The sequence below is a fragment of the Haemorhous mexicanus genome, chromosome 20 (assembly GCF_027477595.1).
Source record: "Haemorhous mexicanus isolate bHaeMex1 chromosome 20, bHaeMex1.pri, whole genome shotgun sequence".
In the NCBI taxonomy this organism is placed as follows: Eukaryota; Metazoa; Chordata; class Aves; order Passeriformes; family Fringillidae; genus Haemorhous; species Haemorhous mexicanus.
The window spans coordinates 1361437-1385004 of NC_082360.1; the positions used below are offsets into that span (position 1 = coordinate 1361437).

Genomic DNA, 23568 nt, shown 5'->3' on the forward strand with positions numbered 1-23568 from the left:
GATTTATTGGCAAACTCTAGCAAATATTTTCTGACTTAATATTTGCTGTTCCCAGCTCCGAGTGGCTTTGCACAGGAGCACACACAGGGCAGGAAGGACACGTGCACCCACTCATCGCCCCATCACCTGCACGTGCTCAACATCCCTCACCAGGAAGATGGGGAGGGAGCCACAGAATCACAGACTTCTCTGCTGGAAGGGACCCTAAAGTCCATGTTTTTCCAGGCCCTCTGCCATGGGCAGGGACACTTTCCACTATCCCAGGTTGCTCCAAGACCTGTCCAACGTTTATCTTTAAAAAATGCCATGTTAGACCTTTAATCCTCTGAGAGCACCACAGAGCTCAGGGTCTGTGCAGGAAAGGGGGAATCCATTACTCTGGAGAGTGCAATTCATTGACCAAGTGCACGTGACAATCAAGAACATCCCAAAACCTGTTTTCCCCTGGATCAGGCAGCACTCTAAGCTCCCTTTGTCAGCACTGTGATGAAGAACTGCTTCAAATACGTGCAGAACACCTTTCTCATTTCAGGAAACATCCCCAGAACAACCCAGTTCATTCTCATTCGGCCTCTCTTCAGTTGTCAATTCTTCTTCAGCTACAAAGCAGAACAATTTCCCCTGCACAGAATAAAGGGCCTTCTTTGTAGCCTTCAGCTGAAAGCTAAATTTGAACATCTCTTCTGTATAAAGCAGGGAAATGAGGTGTAAAAGGGACCCCACCCACTCGCTTCAGGATTTCTGATAAGAGATGTTTCATAATCCTCCAGCAATTTAGAAAATGCTAATTACTATTGATTGAAATGAGCAGAGGCAAGATGAAAATGTTACTCAGGGTGAAGGTTCTCCCCTCCCTTGCACTCCAGGACATTTTGTGGAGCTCAGGATGATGAATGGCAGTAGATAAGTATGGAATAATCTTCCCTGACCACTGGCATTCATCCTTGCATGGTGCCTCCCCCCACACCTGCTCAGCAACGTTCCCTCTTGCTCTTGGGATTCTCTCCAGACCAACATCCGAGTGCAAAACCAGCTGTGAGCTGCCCCATGACTCAGGGTCCACAAATGCTTGGGGCTGCTCTTGCCTCATCCCAAAAAACAAGAAACTTTATGGAGACAATCACAGAATGGTTTGGGTTGGGAGGGATCAAAGCCCATCCAGTGCCACCCCTGCCATGGCAGGGACACCTTCCCCTGTCCCAGGGACACCTCCCGCTGTCCCAGGTGCTCCCAGCCCCAGTGTCCAGCCTGGCCTTGGGCACTGCCAGGGATGCAGGGGCAGCTCCAGCTACTCTGGGCACCCTGTGCCAGGGCCTGCCCACCCTCACAGGGAAGGATTTCTTCCCAACGTCCAATACAGAGCCATCCTTCTTCAATTTGAAGCCATTCCCCTTGTCCTGTCCCTCCAGGATCTTGTCCCAAGTCCCTCTCCAGCTCTCTTGGAGCCCTTTTAGGTGCTGGAAAATCTCCCTGGACTCTTCTCTCCTCCAGGCTGAACAACCCCAGCTCTCTCTACCTCTCTCCTCAGCAGAGGTGCCCCAGCCCTCTGACCAACTCAGCTGCCTCCTCTGGACTTGTTCCAGCTGTTTTTGGGGCCCCAGAGTGGCACTCAGCACTGCAGGTGGGGCCTCACAAAAGCCAATCAGAGATTTCTCCCAAGAGAAAAGAGCCCTGCAAGAGCTGCAGGGTGTGATCCCAGCACAGCCACGGGCTGGATGGACAGGCTGCCATGATGTCAGCACCAGGGATCCTAAAGAGCAGTGTGAGGGCTGAGAACACCTTCAGAGCCTTCTGGTGGGTCCTGCTGAGGGCTGGGTGTGAGTGAGTGTCAGGACAAGGGACTCAGTGTCCCCAGGACAGGAATCAGCAGCAACATGAGTGCTCAGCCCTCAGCCCTTGAGCCAAAGCTGTATCTGACTGTCTGTAAGGGGATGAGTTTCTTAATAAGTACAGTGTAGTATAAGATGATAGAATAAAGAGATTGATCAGCTTTCTGCAATCATGGAGTCAGTGCTCATTATTAACCAGCTGGGGACCTGCAGCAACACATGCTAGAATAAAACCAGTTTGAAAATGGACTGTGATGCTTTGGACTGTCTCCATCTCAACTGCAACAATGCTCCACAGGGGCCGTGGGTGTGATCCCAGCACAGCCACGGGCTGGATGGACAGGCTGCAATAATGTCAGCACCAGGGATGCTAAAGGGCAGTGTGAGGGCTGAGAGCACCTTCAGAGCCTGCTGTGAGGGCTGGGTGTGAGTGAGTGTCAGGACAAGGGACTCAGTGTCCCCAGGACAGGAATCAGCAGCAACACGAGTGCTCAGCCCTCAGCCCTGGAGGGAAATGGGGTCCCAGCTGAGCCCCCCATGCTCCATCCTGCCCTGGGGCCCACGGGCTGTTCCCAGGGAGTCCTGCAGGTGTGGGATCCTGCCCTGCTCCTGTCCCAAGGGGTCCCTTCAGCTCCAGCACACCAAGCAGGCTCCCACCTGGCTGAAGTTGTCCAGGGCCTTGTGCAGGTTGGCGTGCATGCCCGTGGGCGCCTCGCTGGTGATTTTGATGGAGTTCTCCAGGATGCCCTGGGGGATGACGTGGCTCTCCGGGCACGGCGCCGGCTCGGCGCTGAGGAACACGCGGAAATCCCGGTGGCTGCCCTGGCCGAGCTGCTCCAGCCTCTTCTCCAGGGAGCTCAGCCACCTGGCCACCAGGTGGATGTTCTGCAGGGACAAAGGGACAAGGCTTGCTCAGTTCCCCCATCATACACCCATGTGCTGAGCAGGCACCAAATGCATCCTGCTGATGGATGCCCTCTGGAATTGGGACTTGGCCCAGGGGTGTCAGAATGCAGGACATCCCTCTAGCTGCCCTAGATGGCCAAGACCCCTGCCAGAAGGCTCAAAGACCCCAGCACAAAGCCCAAGACTCCTGTAGTTTTGATTATGACCCACAGAGCAGGTTACCAACCTTATTTGAAGATCTGCAAGCCACAACAGTTTAAGTAAAATGACAGTGAATTTATCACAAAGTGAAAAATAAATTTTTAAGGTTTTAGAATAGAAGTTCAAAGAACAAAATAGAAGAACCTAAGTGTGTCCAACCTTTCTCCTTCTTCTTTTAAGCCTCCATCTTCTGCTGTAATGTTAGCACTTTTAAATTAGAGTAGAAGCTCACTATCCAACATGAGTGATAAGTTTAGAAAGTAATTGTAAGTATTGTACACGTAGTTTTTAATATAAAAAAAATAACACCACCCCAGCAGCGAGCAAAGTGCCTCAGACTGTCTTGCTGAGCAGACCTTGGCAAAACAAACAAACAAAAAAAATTATAGATAAGATACAATAAACAACCTTAAAACCAAAAACTGAAAAGCTCTAACTCCTCCTTTGACCGAAGCTGAAAAAAAACAACTTTCTAACGTATCTCAAAATCACTCTAGCCAACTAAAAGTCTGAAGACAGGGGTGCCTGTGTGCAGCTCCCAGCCCCAAAGACTCAGGTGCAGCAAGAACATTTGAAAATTCAAAATAATCAGTATAAATCAGCAGCAGAGCAGCAAGTCACAGCTGGGCTGGTTGGGCTCTCAGTGCTGGAATTCTCCTCATTTCAGCAATACCAGCTGAGCTTATTCCTGGGGAGAAAACTTGGTATTCCTGGGGAGCAGAGTTGTTATTCCTGGGGAGCAGAGTTGTTATTGCTGGGGTGTAAAGTTGTCATTCCTGGGGAGCAGAGTTGTCATTCCTCCCCCCAGCCCCACTGATCTCAGATAAAAACATTTGTCCATCTTGATCACAATTACAGTGAGGACCCTCCATAGCAGCTCCTGGGCAAACAAGTCGAGCAGGTGATTTCACAAAGTGCTTTAACACAAAAGGATTTATTTATTCATGCAACTAATTGGACACATCCCTCAGAAGATCAGGCAGAATTGTGGGGAGATGGTGAGATGGATGAAGTTAAGCCTCAGTTTTTCCCCTGGAGTCCTATACAGCATTCTAGTTTCCAGGCAAGAAAACAGCTTTTTTGTTATATTAGGAATGGGATTTGTGGGCTAAACCACCCTTGTGTTGGAGGCAGGTGTGCAATCCAAACTGGCTGTGTTCACAGGCACTTGGGATGGTGATTTATCCCAGCCCAAGAAAGGACAAGGAACTTGCTAAAGCTAAATTAAAAGCAGCCGCCAGAAAGATAAACTGCTTGGAGGTGGCAAAGAAATTACATAAAGGAACCATATTAGAGGCTGAGAATAAATATATATCACCTAGAAATGGGGCCAGAAAGAGCTCTCATGGTTAAATAGCAGAGTAATGGAGATTATGAGGAGTAAAATTACATTCCTCAGAAAGTGGAAGTTGTGTCCAAATGAGAAAAACAGAAAAGAGCACAAAAGCCAGCCATGGTAAAGTCAAAAAGTACTTACAAGAAGCAATTTTTTGAAAACCATAAAAGCTAATAATAAAGCCTTTTCCAGAAGCCAGGAACCTACCAGAGAGTCAATAAAACTGTAACACGATCAAGGGCTGCAGGGAGAGCCCATGGAAGGCCAGGCCAGCCCAAAGCAGCCCAAATTTGCAGGAATATTCCCTGCAGAGCCTGGGGAGGCTCTCACTGCTCCAGCCTGGTGGAATCACTGAAACCTTGAGGCTGGAGATGATCCATCCCACCCTCCTGCTCCCAGCAGGCTCACCCAGAGCAGGTTTTTAACTGGGTCCAGTTGGATTTTTGGATGTTTGCAAGGCTGAAGTCTCCACAATCTGTCTGGGCAGTGTGTGCCAGCTCACACTCACAGTAAAAAAAATTAAATCAAAAATTAGTATGAGATAGTGAACTGAAATGAATGTTTAAGGGAAATTTGTATCTCAGTTTTTAACCCTTTGCTTCTTGCTTTCACTCAGCACCACTATGAAGATTCTGACTCCTGCTTCTACCAGGAGGGATTTAAACCCACCAATAAATCAAATTTTCCAAATCCCTGCTGTCTCTGAGCCAAACCCCAGCTTTTGGAGGTCAAATAACCCCAGCCTCTCCTCATGAAACAGATGCTTCAATCTCCTAATTGTTGCAACGACTCTTAAACTGAAGCAGCAGATGAAGAGCTGTTCAGAGGAGCCCATGGGGTAATAAACAAGAAGAGGTCTCAGGGAGCAGATGGGCTCACCCAAAAGGACCCCACACGTGCAGGGTGTGCAGCACAGCTCAGGAGGCAGCAGCCAGCCTGGCAGGGGCTCCAGCAGGACACGAGTCACTCCCCAACAGCATCACTTAGGAAAGAACAGCAATCTCAAAGCTCCCACCCGTTTTGGAGAGCTCAGATACGTGAGGATATCACAGTCTGGGCTGGTGTGTGGGTGGGGTGGGGCGGGGTGGAGGTGCTGTCCCTGTCCCCAGGAGCTGCCCCAGGCTGGGTTGGAGCAGTGCTGGACACTGGAGGGGTCAGTCCCTGCTGGGCAGGGTGGACACGGCCACATCCAGCCTGGGGGACAAGGAGCTGTGCCAGCTGTCCCAGCCCATGGAATGCTGCTCAGCAGGAGCAGGAGAAGGCAGGAATGTTGGCAGGGAGGGTATTTGCCTTCCCCAGCCACCACAGGATGTGACCAGAGCCCCTGCCTGCCCGGGGAAATGGGGAATGAATTCCTTACTTGGCTTCCTTGCCTGGGCAGCTTTGGCTTTCCCTGTTGCATTGTCTGGCTCCCAATCTCCCTTTTAACCCCCCATTCTGCCCCCTCCACCCCTGGGCAGTGAGGGAGCAGCAGGTGGGGCTCAGTCTCCACACAGCAGCTCATCCCCATTAATTCCTCTTTGGGGGCTGGAGAGGGGATTTCCCCAGGCACCCCCACACCTGCAGCAGGAATTGTCTCTGTGGGGTCCCCCAGGCGTGGATTTTGATCAGTACCAGCTCTTTATCTTCCCCAAACCAGTATTGCTGCAGGTAAAAGGGAAGGTCTCACAGGCCACCAACGAGCTAAAACACAGCCAACAGGGGTAAGGAGGCTGCTGATGGAGTTTTAACTCCTCACCATATCAAAAAAGCATCTGAAAGAGCAAATGATTGGTGAGCTGACAAAATAACCCATAAGACAAAGCCATTTCAAGTCTTGCAAATAAAGCCTGGTAGTGAAGAGCTGAGGGAGGATGCCATCATTCTAAGTGACTGGCAATGACACTGCAGCAGGAATTCACTGGTGATAGATGCAAAGTAATGCACTCAGGAAAACAACCCCAGCTACAGATACACACACTGATGGCTTCAAAATTAACTATTATCACTCAGGGAAGAGAGCTCAGAGTCCTCACAGTTATTTCCTGCAAACAGCAGTTCAGTGCTTAGCAGTGCAAGAGCAGAGGAAGAGAGAATAAAGCTGCAAACGGGATTTTGCCACTCCATAAATCCATGGTGGGCCCTCATCTTGTAAGCAGCACCCAGCTCCCACTGCTCTTAAATCCTGAAGGATTTAACTCCCTCAAAAAGAGACACTCCATCAGGAGGGACTCACCCATCTGGAGAGAGCAGAGCCTGGGGTGGAGGGAGGGAGTGAAGGGTGAGCAGAGCAGGCTGCAAGAAAGTGGAAGTGCATTTTCATGTGACACAGAACTAAACTGCCAATTTACTGCTTCAGGGTGTTTGGGGAGTTGAGAGAATCACAGAGTGCAGCTGAGCTGGAAGTCGCAGAGAGAAACAGAATTGTTAATGCTGGAAAAAAGCTTTAAAAAAAGCTTTTAAATCAGCAAATCCATCACCCCACAGCACCAGCACGCTCAGCAGGAACCCAGGTCCCAGGTGCCACAGCCACACAGGTTTAGAGCCCTTCCAGGGGTGGTGGTCCCATTACTGCCCTGTTCCAAGACCCCTGCCCCCTTCCCCGAGGCTGTGGATGTGCTGGGCTGGCAGTGCCAGGGGCTGGTGCCACACAGGGACACCCCAGGGGCTCCCCCAAGGGAGGAGAAAGCTCTGCTGGCTTTCCAGGTGCCTCTGGGAGGCTTCAGAGGGATGGACAGATCCCAGCTGGGACTGGAGAAGAGGATGAACACTGTGGAAAGGAAAGGCTGAGGTGCTTTAGCCTCGGGCAGAGTGGTGGCTGCTGTCACTTGTGTCAGGATTTGAACCTGCTGGAGGGATGGGTCAGCACTCAGAGAGGGACCAGAGGGTGTGAGTCAAGAGAATTGTTGTTTGGAGAAGCCACAGACACTTTGCTGCCTCCAGTTCTGCTGCCCCAAATCGGATTGACGTGGCTGGGAACAATATTTTTATTTAGAACTGCAGAAATTCAGTCTCCTCACCTGAAGTGATTTAGGGTTGTGCTCTCTCTGCGTGGATGAGATGGAGTTTGGGGTGTGGGGGGAGCTGAGAGGAGGTACCTGGGCAGAGGGATTGTTCTGGGGTTGTTTCCTCACAGACAAGGACTGTGTGAGGAGCAGTAGGCAAAATGCAATTCCACCTGAGTGCTGCTGCACCACTGCTGGCCTGATGCACTCAGGATTTCAGGATCTTGGGAGATGAGATCATCCCCAGGGTCCACACAACACGTTCATTCTACAAACACAAGTCAGACAATCAGGTAGGAGTGGACTGAAACCTGCAACCAAAGTGCTGCCAACACCACAGAGATTTAATAAAACTGGGAAAGAGCTCAACAAAATATCAAAAGAAAAATCGTGCATTAAGTATCAGTTTAATCATAGTCTGCATATCTGACCTTAAGTGTTTTCATCTCTAATTGGTAGTTTCTTCCCACATCTGCTTTTGTGGTGTTAGATGCCTCAAAAATAATTGCTTTTGCTTGTGTTGACATGACACCAGTGATCATTATTTGTGGGTATCACTGCCTGCTAACAGCCAACTTAGGGAATATTTCCAGTCCAGTGATAATTGAGTGCATTTATATCCTGTCCTTTTGTGATAGAAGGGATGAAAAAGAGGAATAGATGCAGCCAAACATGGGTTGGTACTAAGAATTCATAATTCAAATTAATATATCTGCCCAGGCCAGACAGGGACGCTACAGAAGGGATTCACAGGTTGGAAAGAAACTCTGCAAATTAATTCTCAGCAGACAGGTAACAAAACCTGAAAGAACACATCTAATGAGAACACGTGGTCAGAGTAATTGAGAGATGTGTCAGTGATCAGAAACTGAGAGGTGTGTCAGTGATCAGAAACTGAGAGATGTGTCAGTGATCAGTAATTGAGAGATGAGCAGTTATCAATAACGAGCCAGAGTGGGCAATGTGAAACAGCTCCCTGCACGCTGACCACCCACACTGACCATCCCCTCTGACCTTCCCCACTGACCATCCCACTGACCATCCCACTGACCATCCCCTGTGCACTGCCCATCTGCCCATGCCCACTGACCCTCCACACTGACCACCCTCTGTGCACTGACCACCCACACTGACCTTCCACTGCACACTGACCACCTACACTGACCATCCCCTGCTCTCCAACCATCCCCACTGACCACCCACACTGTTCCATGCCCCCATCCCATCCCATCCCACCCCATCCCCTCCTTGGGCCGTTCCCCTCTCAGGGCAGTGCTGGGCTGCACGTGCAGGGCCATGGGAGCACCAGAGGCTTTCCTTTGGGAATTCCCTGCCCAGCCCGTGTGTTTGCACAAGGCAGAACACAGACCACAGTCAGCGTTGCCATGGCAACCATCAGGGACAGCACCACACGGACACGGAGCAGCACACGCTCCCCTCGCTGTGCTGGCAGCACCTGGGGACCCTGCCCTGCCTCAAAGTGCCCCTCTCCCTCAGCCCTCCTCACAAATCACTCCTGCAGCAAGGAGAACTGATGCTTGTACAAAGCCTCGTTCTCTGGGAGACCTCTTGGAAAACATTCCCTGCTTTTCCCTCCCTGTGCCAGCCAGGCTGCACAGCCAGAGCCAGCCCAGCCCTGCCCCTGCTCACTGCGTGCTGCTGGGGGACCCCAAGGGACAGGGAAGGGCACTGCTGTGCCAGGGCATGGCATGGGCAGGAGATGCCACCAGGCTGGCCTGGGATGTGGTGTCAGAATGACAGAACCATGGAAAGGTCTGGGTTAGGAGGGACCTGAAATCTCATCCAATTCCAGCTCCTTGTCATGGGCAGGGACACCTCCCACTGTCCCAGGCTGCTCCCAGTGTCCAGCCTGGCCTTGGGCACTGCCAGGGATCCAGGGACACCCTGTGCCAGGGCCTGCCCACCCTCCCAGGGAACAATTCCTTCCCAAGATCCCATCTAAACCCACTCTCTGCCAGTGGGAGCCATTCCCTGTGTCCTGTCCCCCCATCCCTTGTCCAAAGTCCCTCTCCAGCTCTCTCAGACCCCTTCAGGCCACATTCAGTTCACTCCAGAGCACTCCTCAGGCTGAACAACCCCAGCTCTCCCAGCCCCATCCCTCTGCTCATCCTGGAGCCTTCTCTGGACCTGTGCTCCAGGTGACCCTGCTGGAGCAGAGGGGCTGGTGATGATCTCCAGAGGTCCTTCCAACCCATCCTGGGATTCTGTGATTTCTGATACAGTGATGAATCTCACACAGTTTTGCTCCAGGAGTTCACTGTTATTCAATTTAATCCATGAACCTGACTCAGTGAAGCAGCAGCCTAGCAAAATGGAAAGATGCTCAAGAATTAAATTAACTTGATCACAAAGAGAGGGAAGTGACATTCGGGCTAATGGGTGAAGACTACAATTAAATGGGGAATAATATCTAATGTCAGAGCTCTCCCTGCATCAGTGCATTCAAACATGCATCTGAACAAACACAAACAAATTTCTCTGTGTCTTTGCTGCTAAGCTGATCAAGCTCATTTGGTGACTGGGGTGGCCACTGGATCAGCAAAGGCTTCTGAGAGGGAGACAGAGCAGACACAGCTGGTGCTAACTCGTGGCTGAGTGCAAAGCTCCCTCCTCCCTGCCCAGAGGACACTGCAGGCAGCAGGGAAACCAGATCCATGGATAGCTGGGCATGGGAAGGCAGAGATCTCAGAGTCAGTGGGGCACCTCTGGAGGCACCTCTGGCATCCCCAGTCCCAGCCCTTAAAGCAGGGCCAGGCAGTGCAGTGACCCAGGAGCAGCCCCAGGTGCTTTTGGGCGTGTCCAAAGATGAAAACACCACAAACTCCACGGGCAGCTCCATCCACTGTTTGGCCATTCCCATGGGAAAAGAGATGGCATTTACATTGAAATGGAATTTCCTGAATTTCAGGTTGTCCCCATCACCAGACACCACGAGAGAGCCTGGTCTTTACTCCCCACCATCCAGGGTGATGGAATCATCTCTCCTCCAGGCTGGACAGAGCTTCTCCAGCTGTGGGCCCAGCTGCTCCTGCCCCCCAGAGCCACGAGGAGCTGGCAGTGAGCTCGGCCTGCCCTCCCCTGGAATGCTACCCCTGGCTTCAAAGCCCTCCAAACCTCTGAAGTGTTGCTAAGGAGACCCAGAGGCTGAAGCTGCTATAAATGGGGGTTTTGTGGAGCTCAAAGATCAAGCTCTGCCCTTCAGCACCAATGACAGGAGCAGAGCAGCTGCTGGGCTTGAGCTGGCTCTTTAAAGAGCTGCACTTGTGCCTCAGGGGCTCCTATTCTGCAGTTGGACCATTTGTATTTGTAGAGAATAATTTTAGCTGTGGGCTTCACTCATCTGTCAGCACCATGTACCAGAGCTCAGCAAAGGTAAAGCCACCAGACAGGAACAACACTGGTGCTGGAGGGGCAGGGAGCTCTGGCCAGGCTCTGCCAGGGTGAGGGCGATTATCTTCCCGAGGAAACGAAGGATTGGGAGGCTTTCTGCTGTTCTCTCTCATTAAATAAGTCATTTAGGAAAATCTCCATTTTCAGAGTGAGCTGAGGAACTTTTCCCAGGGCGTTTTTGTCTTTGTTTTGCCTCCTGTGGTGTCAGAAGGCAACAGGAGTGAGAGGAAGTGGCCCTAGGACAGCCCTTCCCAGCACAGCAGCCATCCTGCTCCTGTCATCAACAAAAACCTCCCAAACCTCATTCCCTGGCTCATTAATGCTCCAAGCACGTGACTCTCATTATGTCTGGTCCCAATCAAGGACCAGTAATGAGCCACATGTGAAAAAGCCACCCAGAGATCCCCTCAAGTGTTTGTCCTGGAGAACGTGTGTGTGAGGAGCTCTGCTCCACGTGAGCTGAGCTGTTGGTCAGGGATGGCAAAACACAGAAGCAAAGCTAACAGTTGCTTTTTGTCTGCTCAAAAACAAATGGGAAGCCTGGGTATAACTGTGCTGTGGGTGGGATACAGCCTTCAAATAATGAGTTTAATTAATCTGGGTAAAATTACCCTGAGATCTGCTCTGGCCTCTCTTTTGTTATTAATGCAATGATCCACAAATCCTATGGCACTTTCGTAAATTGAGTCATCTGTGTCATTCCAGATCTTGTACAAACACTCCTGGAGCTGTTTGTGAGGCATTTGTCACCAAAGCCTCTCAGGAAAGATCTTGCTAGACAAACCAAATGGCAAATACTGCTCTGATCCACCCCTGACTGGTGGCAGAACCATCCCATCCCACCCCTGCCATGCAGGGACACCTCCCACTGTCCCAGGCTGCTCCAGCCTGGCCTGGGCACTGCCAGGGATCCAGGGGCAGCCCCAGCTGCTCTGGGCACCCTGTGCCAGGGCCTGCCCACCCTCACAGGGAGGAATTCTGATTCTGCCTTCAGTGTCTGCCCAACCTCTTGCTGATTGCTCTGACCACCAGAGAAGATGGGAATGGATGTAATAAAACCCCTTCAGGCCCCCAGTGCTTGTCTGTTAGCTCTGGAACAGCACATGGATCCTGGCACTGCTGACAGATCCTCTACAGCAGCACACCAGCATTGTAGAAAATAACTTTTCACTCTGCATTACTGAACGGCTCAAAAAGCTGCATATTTCCATCTGCACCTCCTCAAAGGCAGATGCCAGGATTGCAGCCCTCTGTATATTAAAAGCTCTAGAGGAGCTCAGCATTGTTTACCTCAGAGGGAGCTTGCAAAAAAAAAAAAAAAGGCAAAAATTAAGATCAAAATATCAAGGATATTTAATTTCAATTCATAACCAGGCCTGCGGGCTCAGATCAGGGCTCAGAGCTTTGTCTTAATCTAATTTTATGCAAACAATTCAGTGATAATGAAAGTTTATATAATCCACATCAAGGAAATCAGAGGGGTTCCCAAAACCTGTAATGAGAGCTGACATCACCGAGTGCACATCAGCAAACCCAAACCCTCCCTAAATGAGTGGCTCCAGAGAGCACTTGAGAGAGGCACAGGTCCCCCCACACCCCAGCAGGCTCTGAGGAGTTTTGTGGGGATGTGGTGAGAGCTGGCAGCATCTCCCCAGTTTGGGATGCTCAGGGGTATTGATGCAGGGCATCCTCAAGGGAGGGAATAATGAGCTCTGACCCCCTGATTCAGGAGGCTGAACAGTTGCTTTTTTAAGCTATATGATATAACATTAATACTATATTAGAGCTAGACTGAAGAGATACTAAAGAAAAACCCGTGACTGTCCCCAAAAGTCAGGACACAGCTTTGACCCAACTGGCCAGTCAATCCAAACAACCCTCACTGGTGTCCAATTAACAAACCCCTCTCAGTAAACAATCTCCATAACACATTCCACATGTGCCAAACAACAGGAGCAGCAGGCAGAGATAAGAATTGTTTTCTCTTCTCCCTCTGTGCTTCTCACTGCCTTCCCCAGGAAAAATCCTGGATGGGGGAATTGTGTCTCTGCCTTCTCCAGGAAAAATCCTGGATGGGGGAATTATGTCTCTGCCTTCTCCAGGAAAAATCCTGGATGGGGGAATTATGTTTCTGCCTTCTCCAGGAAAAATCCTGAATTGGGGAATTGTGTCTCTGCCTTCCCCAGGAAAAATCCAGGGAGAGGGAATTGTGTTTCTGCCTTCCCCAGGAAAAATTCTGTATGGGGGAATTGTGTCTCTGCCTTCCCCAGGAAAAATCCTGGATGGGGGAATTTTGTCTCTCTCTGTTCAGAGAGTTTGTGAGTAGCAGGCAGGGGAGCCAGCCCCACTGCAGAGTTCCCTCCCTGAGTGGCCCCTCTGTGCTCTCTGAGGGGCAGAGGATGAGTCCAGGGGCTCTCAGAACAGTCTTCATTCAGTCACGGAGCAAACAAAGGCACAGGGAAGTGAGGAACAGGTTCCTGCACATTCACACTTGTCACAATCCACCAGTACAAGCAGGGTTGTGATGGTTCCTTCACTGATCTCAGCGTGCAAAAACAACCCAGAGGGGATTTCAGCTTTAATAAGCCAGTTGCAGTTTGCCCATTCTTCTCCTCCTGGAGGAGGTGTGGCATTGTATTTAGCGAGCAGAGCACAAAATTCAGCTTTACCTTTTGCATTGAGGTTTTCAGTGATTTTGTGAAGGGACCAAAACCACGACAGGGAGGTGCAAACTTAAGTTACACAATCTCACAGCCTTTGCTGTGCTCCCTGGGTAGCTGAAGAGACAAAATCTGCCTGGGAAGCCCTGCTTAGTTCCTTCAAGTTGTCTCTTCCTTCTCAGACAGTCCAAGTCCAGACCCACACACACTAAAACAGCTCTTTTGTGAGGGGACCAAAACCACAACAGGGAAATACTGATTTAAGTTCACAATCACACAGCTCCTGCTGTGTTTCCCCTCACTTCCCTGGGTAGGTGTAGGGACTAATCTGCCTGGGAGGCCCTTGCCTAACTTCTTCAAATTTCCCACCACCAGCTCCAGGAGGAGAAACCCAATCTGACAGAGCCTGATCCCTGGGAGAGGTGGCTGCTTGGGACACACAGGTGACACCGTGTCCACGTCCCCTCACGGAGGGGACACCAAGCTGGGAGAAGGGCAGGCCTGGTCCCCAGCCCCTTACCTGGAGGATGACCCAGTGACCCTCCTTTGCAGCCACATCCAGAGCTTGTTCAGCCACCACCTCCTGGCCTTGTCCCAGGGAAACGTTGTGGAGGTTCCCATGGTTGAAGGTGTAGCCCAGCTTCTTCCCTGGGAGGGAACAAGGAGTGAGTTCAGGCACCAAACCCTCACACAGGAGCTGTCACACTCCTGATATCAGTTCTCCTGGCTCTCACCCACTCCTTGCCCAAGTGCTCACCCAGCAGCAGCTTCCCCCAAACTCTTTTAATTACAGTGCAGCATCCACACAAAGGTACCTTATTACTGAGTGCTTCTTGTTTAAAGAACATTATTCCCCTGCAACCTGGTGTAAAAACACATTTTACAGTGATCAGAAATTAAAATCTTTTCCTGCTGATTAGCCAGGCTTTGAACACCCACACTGGGTGGGGAAAAGCCCCTGCAATGCAGGCTGGTGCAGCAGCTGGAATGAAATCAGATCCCTGGGAGCTTCTTCAAGCAAGGCCTCCCAGGTGTCTGGGGCTTGGAGAGCAGAGAGAAACCCTCCAGGTTTCTCAGCAAAGCCCATGGGAAGGGGTGGTTTGGGAGCCATCCAGACAGATCCCAGTGTCCCTCCAGGGCAGGCTGCTGGGAAGAGGAAATCACACCTGATGTTCATTTATCATCCATCCCCTGGCTTGGGGTGGTGCCCTGGCTCTGGGATTTGCCCCATCCCCTCTCCAGGCAGATCCTGAAGGCAGGTGCAGCCCCACAGCCCTGCCATTCCCTGCCCTGCAGCTCCTCCTGTCCCTTCACTGGTCCCTGATGGTCCTTCAGCCTCCCCTGGTCCCTCTGGAGCATCCCAGTGGCTCAGATCATTTCTGTGCTCATGGCTGCAAATCTCCTGGCCATGTTTTGGGTCTGTCCCCCACAGACAGAGCACACTGCTGCTCCTCTCACAGCACAACCAGCTCTCCCTGCTGTGTGCACCTCAGAAGAAAACCCAGGTGTGCTGCAGGAGGGAACAGCCCCACAGACATCCCCAGGATGGGTTGGGCTCAGCCAGGGAGCCAGAGCTGATCCCCACAGTGATCCCTGGGGACTGCCCACACTTATCTCTGTGTGCAGGTTTGCCTTCCTGCAGATGGAGTGCCCTGAATTCCCAATTCCTGCCAAAAGCAGGCAGGTTTCAGAGAGAAACAAGGAAAGGATTTGTCTTGCGAGGCTGAGGAACCATCTCGTGGTGCAGGACTGGGAACAGATGGCCCTGAGGAGAACAAACCTCCAAACTCCAGCTCTCTGCTGAGCCTCACCACAGCTTCCCCTGGGATCCAGCTCTCCACACAGTTCAGGGTTCCCAGCTCCCTTTCCCAGCTCTCTTTCCCACCATCTCTGGCTGCTGCCAGCTTTGAAAGCTGCTGTTCTTCTTCTCTGCCTTCATGATCCTCTGCCTGGAGAGGGGATGGGGCAAGGGCACCCCCCCAAGCCAGAGATGAGTAATAAATTATAGAATTGTTATTTCCACGGCAGAGGGGTGTCAGTGAGCCTGCCCTGGCAGTGCCAGCCCTGCTCCCTCCTTGCTGGCTGCAGAGGGGAGGGGATGGGCACTCGGGGGGGGCACAAAGCCCTTCCAGCCCAGCAGTGTTTGCTGCCTGAGATGCCAAGGAAAGCTCCCAAGGGTGGGCAGCATCTGCAAGAAGCTGACTTCCATTCACAGGAACTATCCTGCACTTTAATAAAACCTAATGAAGGACAGGGAAATATTAATAACAAGCAAAACCCCAGTGAGGCAGCTGGAAGGCCAGTGCAGCTGCTCTCTGGCAGAGATTTTATTTCATTTCTTCTCTTTTTGCTGTTTCTTGCTGTAACTTTTCTGGCTGGCTAACCCCAGGTGCTCAGCTGTGCTCATCTTTACAATTCCAATTAAACCACTCATACTTTGATTTCAGTGCTTCATTTCCCATACAAGGAAATAACAGGGAGAGACAGGATCACCAAGGTGGCTCCAAAGGGAAGCCAGGGACACCACAGGAGCTTCTTTTGGGGGTGTTCCTTCAATTTCCAGTAATGGCACCTGGTTTGGGAGCAGAAAGAGCCTGAAATGCAAAGCTAAGCCAAAGAATTCCCCAGAATGAGCAAAGTTTCACAGCTCTGACAGCTGCTCGTGGCAATGTTGGTCAAGGCTCACTCAAACTTTATTTTGGGTGCATTGTGGAGAGGAAAAAGAATGCACAAGTCATTGTGCCAGCCTGGATGATGTTTTGTACTGTCCAACCCCAAAGGCATCAGACTCCTCTGCTCCAGAGGGAAATTCAGGCTGAAAATGAGAATTTTTCCAGAGTGCAGCCAAGACCCAGAGTAAATTCCACACAAGGGCAGCTTTGGAGCTCAGCAGTGGCTGCAGCCATTGGGGCACAGGGGCATCAGGGCCTTCTCAAGGGAGGCATCTCACAGAAGGCCCTTTGCCTCTGGAGCCAGCTGACAGCTCCACAGCTGACCATCCACATGGAAATCAGCTCGGGAAGGATGGCAGGAAACCTGGAAACTTTGCCATAAAGCAGCAATCTGTTCCAGGGAGCTGTTGCTTATTTTAGTGATGATAAAATCACAGAATAGCAGGTTGGAAGGGACCTCAAGGGTCCTCTGGTTCAACCTTTCTTGGCAACGAGCATCTGACAGCGTGTGAGGTATCTCTGATGTAAATTACAGGTTGTGCACAAACCCAGCTCGGAGACCCCTGCACTGTGAACCACACTGGGAATCCAGGCAGTGCAGGAAAGAGACAAGTTTAATTTAAACTTCAGATGAAAATCCAAAAAAAACTTTAGGAGAAACAATAAAACCAAAGCAAAATCCCATCTCATCCTCTCACAATTATCTATTTTTAACAAATTACTTCATTATCTACAAAGAGATGAGGAAAAAAAAAACCCAAACCAAACAGGCATGTCGTGCTAAGATAATAATGCAGCAGATAAATAGCAATGCTGTGGTGTGCCTGGGGACAGGATTGATTTACCATGTTTCTCCACATCCTTCAGTGGGTCCACTCCTGGGGACAGGATAAAAAACATTGGGGTGGCAGGCCCTGATTCCTCAAAGGTCGTTGCAAAATCCAGGGATCTCCCCACCACGTATTTGCTGCCCAGCTTTTCTTCTACAAAATCTCTGCCAGGGAGAAAAAAAAAACCAAAAACTTTTGCCAGTTTGTTCAGGAAATGCAGATTCCCCTGCAAATAATCGATTAATTATGATGGAATCCCAGAATTCAGGTTTGAGAAGACTCCCCAGTGTGACCATTGTCGGGCACCACTGTGTTCACCATCAAGCCATGTCCTCGAGTGTCCCATCCACAGGTCCTTTGAGCACTGCCAGGGGTGGTGCCAGGGTTTGATAATCCTTCAACTGCAAAAGCTTCCCCTAATATTCAATCTAAACCTCTCCTGGTGCAACCTGAGGCTGTTTTTTCTGGTCCTGTCCCCTGGAGCAGAGCCCGTCCCCCCTGGCTGTCCCCTCATGTGCAGAGCCAGAAGTTCCCCCTGAGCCTCCTTTTCTCCAGGTTGAGCCCTCTCCCAGCTCCCTCAGCCTCTCCTCAAATGACTTGTCCTGCCATTAGTCTTTATTTTGATCCTTCAAATGATTCAGAAACTGAAATTAGGGAAATGAGCAGGAGATAACTGTGGAGAGGATCTGCTGTCCCTCAGCAGCAATGCCTGGTGCTCTGTACAGGGCTGGGATGCCACAGGAGACAGCAGCTCCTGGCAACCAAAGGAAGCAGGAAGAGAGAGCAGTGGGAGCTGCATTCAGAAGCACAACACAAGCCCTGGCTTGGTCCTGACTCAGGAATCTCAGGAGGAAAGAAACGAGTTAAGGTACAAGATACAAGAACCTGCCACGTGTTCTGCAAGCCGAGCAGCCTGGCAGAGGAAGCAGCCATCCACAGAAAGTCCAGATGATTTACACAATGGCTTTGATCTGGAAAGCTGAAAGGGAAGAGCTCTAAGAATGTCTGGAGCATGGAGCCTTAGCATGAGAGTGACAAGGGAAAACTCAAAGGAGTGAACAGGGAAAGGCTCAGCTCCACAGCAGCTGCTGGAACAGAGCACAGTGCGTGGAGAATGTTCTGGCTGGATTCCCCCAGGGTGAGCTCCTGACATCAGTGCTTTACAAAAAGAGAGACACTGAACACTGATTCAAAGGCAGCAGTGTTATATTCAAACCCCTGGAATGCTGCTGCAGCTCAGATGGATTACTCAGGCCTTTTGAAGGCAGCCAAATTCTTTCTAAGAGAGTTGAGAACCTCCTTCAAGGACTGCTGAAAGGCAGTTGGAATAGAAATGCCTAAGGGATTGCAATTAAAAAAAATTTAAAACGCTTCCACATTTTTGGTACCTCTCCTTCCAGACTTTTCTGTTCAGGGTCAAGATTTGGTTGAAGATTTTTCTGTTCAGGGTCAAAATTGCTGCTGGAAAGGCTCAGGTCACGAAATTTAACCAAGTCCATCAGATTTAAGGTCACAACCCTCTTGTTTCACTTCCCATCTCAGCTCTTTGAAACAGTGCCTTGGGGACTCAGAAACACAAGGTGCTACAAGAAGCTTTTTGCTGATGTTCTTCAATAAGATTGAAGGGGAAAAGAGATTTACAGGGGTTAATCCTTTCTCAGGAAATTACAGTTGTTGGAGCACTGCTGGCCCTGAAGCTCTAAGGAGTGAGTCAGGGGCTTCTCCTGATGCTCCTTAGCCCTAGGGAATGAACCAGACTGGGCAAACATCCCCAGGGATCTGCTAGGAAGAGTGGCTGGAGCACCCAACTTCCCAGGGCCTGAACAGGCTTGGATCTTCTTAAATCCCAAAGAAATCCTGCACCATCATCACGGAGCAGGTACACCTGAGGTGGGACACAAAGGGGCTTACAGCTTCCTGAACAGCAGCTGGAAATGAGCTTGGGATGTCTCAGGGCATGTAAAATCCCCCATGCCACCTGTGGCTGGGCTACACTATTACTCCTAAAATGCACCCCTGGACTGGTGGTGATGTCCGTGGTCACCAGTGAGGTGTTTCACACTGGCACACTGAGACATTGGTAACTGAGTTGGATTTCAAGAAGAGTCCCCAGAGTCCTGGGGAAGGCTCAGTAAACTGTTATTGTTTGCACTTTGAGATAAGAAAGAAAACAAAACAATACAAAAACCCATTTAAATACTCCTGTGCAAACAGCAAAGCTTGATGTGCCCAAACCCTAAAAATATCCAGGCAAGCTTTTGAACTTGGATTCCCTTTTCATAAAAGAGAGACAGGAAAGGGACTGAAATTTGATGTTCCTGTTATTTCTGAGCCATGGGAGTAAGAAAGAAATGAATTACAGTTGCATAAATGCACATAAAATTCCAAGAGCTTATCTTACTCAAGCTAAACAGCAACAGGAAAACCAGTATTTTCAGCTGAGACACATGGAGAATCCAGCCATGAGAGTAAGAAATGAAAAAAGATGGATTAGTATTAGTATTATGATAAACTGTAGTATTTATTTCTAATAAAAAAATAATACCAGTGACCAGGGGGAGATCCACTCAGTCTTGTCTGTGTTTTTCTGTGAACCTTGAAGCACAAACAGATGTAGTTCATACACTGAGTAAAACACCCTGCTGTGTGCACATCAGGTGGTGCAGGAATATAAACTACTGGAGAAACAGGAGCATGAGAGACATCCCAGAAATGCCAGAACATTGGCCAGAGAAGGGAAAACCAAGTCCTCATGGAGTGAGAGACCTTTGGTTTGTCCTGGAACAGGGAGGTTGCTTTTGCATGACTTCAGGAAGTTTAGCCTCGCCCAGTTACCTTCACTACATAATTCAGCACTACAACTTTCAGAACCAGCAGCACATAAATTTTGCATTTTACATGGAAAAAAAAAAAAGAGAAAACCTCTATAAGACCTTGCTTTACTTCTACTCCTGTTCTCCTATACTTCTACTCCTATTCTAAGAAGAAGCTCAAACTGATCTAGTAACTAAAATGGATGTTCCTGCAGCAGATGTGCAACATCTGTGTGGTGATGCTCATTTCTGCCTTGGCAGGCCTGCCCTCACCCTGCCTACACTGCTCCATCCCTGGTGGTGGCAGGGAGCTTGGATGCCATTAAGAAGAAATTCAACTTAAATCCCATCTGTTGATTGCCTTGCAGAGTTCAGGCATCAATGAATCCCACAATGGTTTGGGCTGGAAGGGACCTTAAAGTTCCTCCCATGGGCAGGGACACAGGCTGCCCCAAGGCCTGGCCTTGGCATCCCAGGGATCCAGGGGCAGCCACAGCTGCTCTGGGCACCCTGTGCTGGTGCCTCCCACCCTCACTGGGTTCATTCAAGAGCCCTGATAGGAAACCACACTGCAGAACTCACATGCTAAGGTTGCAGTGACATTACCAAATCCCAGCACGCCCCTGAACTCCTCCTGCCACCCCCCAGCCCAGCCCAGGGGTGGCCCAGGCCCCACCTGACGGCGCAGGGGACGCGGTCGGGCCGCAGGGCGCGCAGGATGCACAGGCGCTGCAGGGCTGACTTGTTCTTCCAGTCCTGGGGGAACCTCTCCTTCTCAGGACACTCAGACTCAACAAACTTCCTCCACCGCTTGGCAGAGCCTTCAATGTCCCGATCCAGGTTTCTGAATTCCTCCATGGATGAGAGAGCCTGGAAAAATTCAAGGAAGGTCAGCAAGAACAATCCTCTGTGCCTCTGGACCATTTTTCTAACTCTGACTCGTGTTTTGCTCCACCAGGGAGCTGGAACCTGGCACCACGGCCAGAAACCCATCAGGACCTGATTATGTCCATTCTCCTTGGATGGTTTGGAACCATCCATCTCCTTGGATGGTTCATCCAGGGAAGGATGAAAGATTTTGGCATCAACCAGCCCATCCTGTTCATTACCCAAAAAGGAAAGAATTCTCCTTTCCTGTTTGGAGCTTTCACATTTCCCAGGCTGTGCACTACACTGGGAAATAACTCTGAACTGCACAGAAAGTGTCAGCAAGGTCTCCTCCCAGCTCAGGCACACAGAACAATCCTTCTCCAGCCCCAGAACCAAGGACACCGCTGCAGCTCCAGCCCCAAAAAGTGCAAACAGCAGGGAATGGAGGAGAGCAGCCTGGGAGGGTGGGACTGCATCCCCTGGAGGGGGACTGGACCCTGAGCCCCAGGGTGGAAATGGACCAGAGCTCATAAAAGGGGGAGAACTCCTGACCCTGAGTCCATGCTGGCTCCATCCTGGCTGCAGCCCTGGCTGGGCTCTTGCCCTGCCCCAGGTGGATCCTTTGGGGACTTTTAATAAATCCCCACTTTATTCCTGCCCAGCCTCTGCTCCAGGAGCCTCTCCAGGCATCATCCCCATGCCAAATTCCCAGAGCTCCAGAGAATTCCATGGAGACTGTGAGCACAGGAGTGATCCAACAGCTGTTGTTTCCATGAGTGGATTTGCACTAACAAGGAGAAATGTCAGCGACAGAAGGACTTGCTCCAAATTCAGCTCCCTACCCTGATTTCTGTGAAAACCCAGAAACCAGAGCACCAAGCATGAGAAACTGAGGTTCCCAGGAATAGAAACTGAAGTTCCCAGGAATGATGGCACAAGTTCTGACCTGCCAAGCCCTGGGCCTGGCAGCAATAAATGCATTCAGTGCACCTCTCATGGCTGAGTGGAACACAACGGCAAATGTTGAATTGGGGGAATTCTCAGTGCAAGTGCTTATATAAAACATCTTCTCACTGTTGACTTTTGACGTGATTTACTTAAAATATCACTTCAGAACTTTGGCTGCTGCTGCTTCGAGAAGTCTCTTGGCTGATGTTAACAAGGGAGACTCTGAAAAATTGCTTTTTTCTGTCTAAATGACAGACATGTAATCAGGAATGATGGTCTCCCTCTCTCCCTGAACAACATACTGCAGAATCATGAAAGCTCTAATTGCAAATAAAACCTCTGTATTATATAAATAAACACCAAAATCGTCATTAGTCAACAATATTAATAGCATTTATTAGGAGTGATGGTATTAATGGGAGATGCTTCTCTTTAAAAGCCAGTGGAGTGCAAGGTCTCTTGATCAGTAATCTTTTTGTGAATATTAATTGCTTTTTAATCCCCCTGTTGTGATTTTTTCCAAGAAACTTAGCCCAGCACTAAAGGATCCCTTTCCCAGGCAGGAGTGGTACACTGGGGCAGCAGATGGGAACTGCACATCAACCTGTGCAGTGATTCTATTCCTGTCCACATAATGAAAAGTACTTTTGGCACTTAGAGTTGTCATGGAAATTGAGGAGACAAAAATTATTGGTCAAAATAGAAAATGATCCAAAGGGCTGGAGGACTCGAGCTCTTGTCTTTGCAGCCCACACTGTGATCACCTCTGGTGGCTGGAAACAGGAGGGGCTTGAGTTTATATCTCAAAATGAGGCTTTTCCAGCAAAACAGGGCTCTTCACACCATGTCAGGGAGAGGATCCACCATCTTCTGAGAGAAAGTGGTTTTTCATTCAGTGAGTCACAGACAAGTTGCTTTTTCACTTCAGGTTTCTCTGGCAGCTCCTGGTCTCAGTGAGAAGCAGCATTTCTGTGGAGCTGGAGCCTCAGCAGCTCCCTGGGGTTCACACATCCCCAGAGGAGGAGCTCTCCCCGTCCCCCACAGCTGCAGGAAGCACAGCAAGGACCAGGCACTGGCTGTAGGACAGGAGTCCTGGATGCCACCACAGAGCCTGGGAGTGCTCTCCAGACAGGGCCAAGGATCTGAGGGAACAGGGGGATCTTTGTGGGGAGGGCACCCAGGGAGGAGAGGAAACCCTGAGAATGCAGAGGAGCCCTTGGAGAAGAGAACAGCTCCACAGGGCTGCTGTCACTGCTGCTGCACACAAGGAATCTCCTGCTGCCAGACAGAGCACAAGTTCTGGACATTTCTTACTTGCTCTGATCACTAAAGGCAACTGTTCTAAGGAAGCCATCTGCTCAAACTGGCCTCAAGTTGAGGTGTTGCTTCATAAGATGTTATAAAACTTTAAAAAACCCCAAACACATATATTAGCACTGTGTTTTCTTCCCCTCAGTTCCAAATATTTTAAAATGCAAAACAATATCTTTTAAAACAAGAGATTTTAAAAAAAGAGATTGTTCTGCATTTTAAACTATTTCCATAATTAAAACAGCCATCCTTAGAATCCCCTGGCTAGAGAACAGCTCTGGGGCAAGGCAGGACAAAACCACCTCGTTGCTGAGCCCTGTACAGGCACAAACAGGGTGAAAATAAAACAGAGCCAGGAAAGGCAGAGCTGCCAGAACACTGCTAACACCCAGTCTGTAACCACCCCCCAGCAGCCATGGGACTGAGTCGTAAAAGACAGAAGGAAATCAAAATAAAGGAATTTGAGGCTTTTGTAAAATCTGTCATTATCTTTTGAGGCTTCAGGTAATATCTGGTTTTTACTTTCAGTTTTTACTAACATATCTTGCTTTTCTTTAAAAAACACTTGTGCCCCTGCTTTAAAAAATTCTGTTCTGTAGGGAACACACTGCACATCAAACATATCTCTATAAAAATCACACAACCTGCCAACACTGAAAGAAATTATATTTAATATTCTCCCAGTTTTAATAATCGGTGAGATGATTAAATCCTGATGATTAGTCACGATTGCACTTGCAGAATTAAGGAGCTGTGGAATTTATGAATTGAGTTACACAGTTTTTAAGCAGAGATCC

At 49.8% G+C, this 23568-nt stretch overlaps 1 protein-coding gene across 2 annotated transcripts in view; it reads right to left on the reverse strand.

Annotated features, from left to right (window-relative positions):
* The window catches only part of LOC132336647 (dynein axonemal heavy chain 9-like), a 59181-nt gene that overhangs the window by 19370 nt on the left and 16243 nt on the right, over nt 1-23568 (reverse strand). For both annotated transcript variants that reach the window (XM_059864364.1, XM_059864363.1), the window contains exons 6-9: nt 20319-20512; nt 16845-16993; nt 13848-13975; nt 2487-2714 (exon numbers count right to left, since the gene is read on the reverse strand). In XM_059864364.1, coding sequence (XP_059720347.1) covers nt 2487-2714; nt 13848-13975; nt 16845-16993; nt 20319-20512 — 699 coding nt within the window. The remainder of the gene's footprint in view (nt 1-2486; nt 2715-13847; nt 13976-16844; nt 16994-20318; nt 20513-23568) is intronic.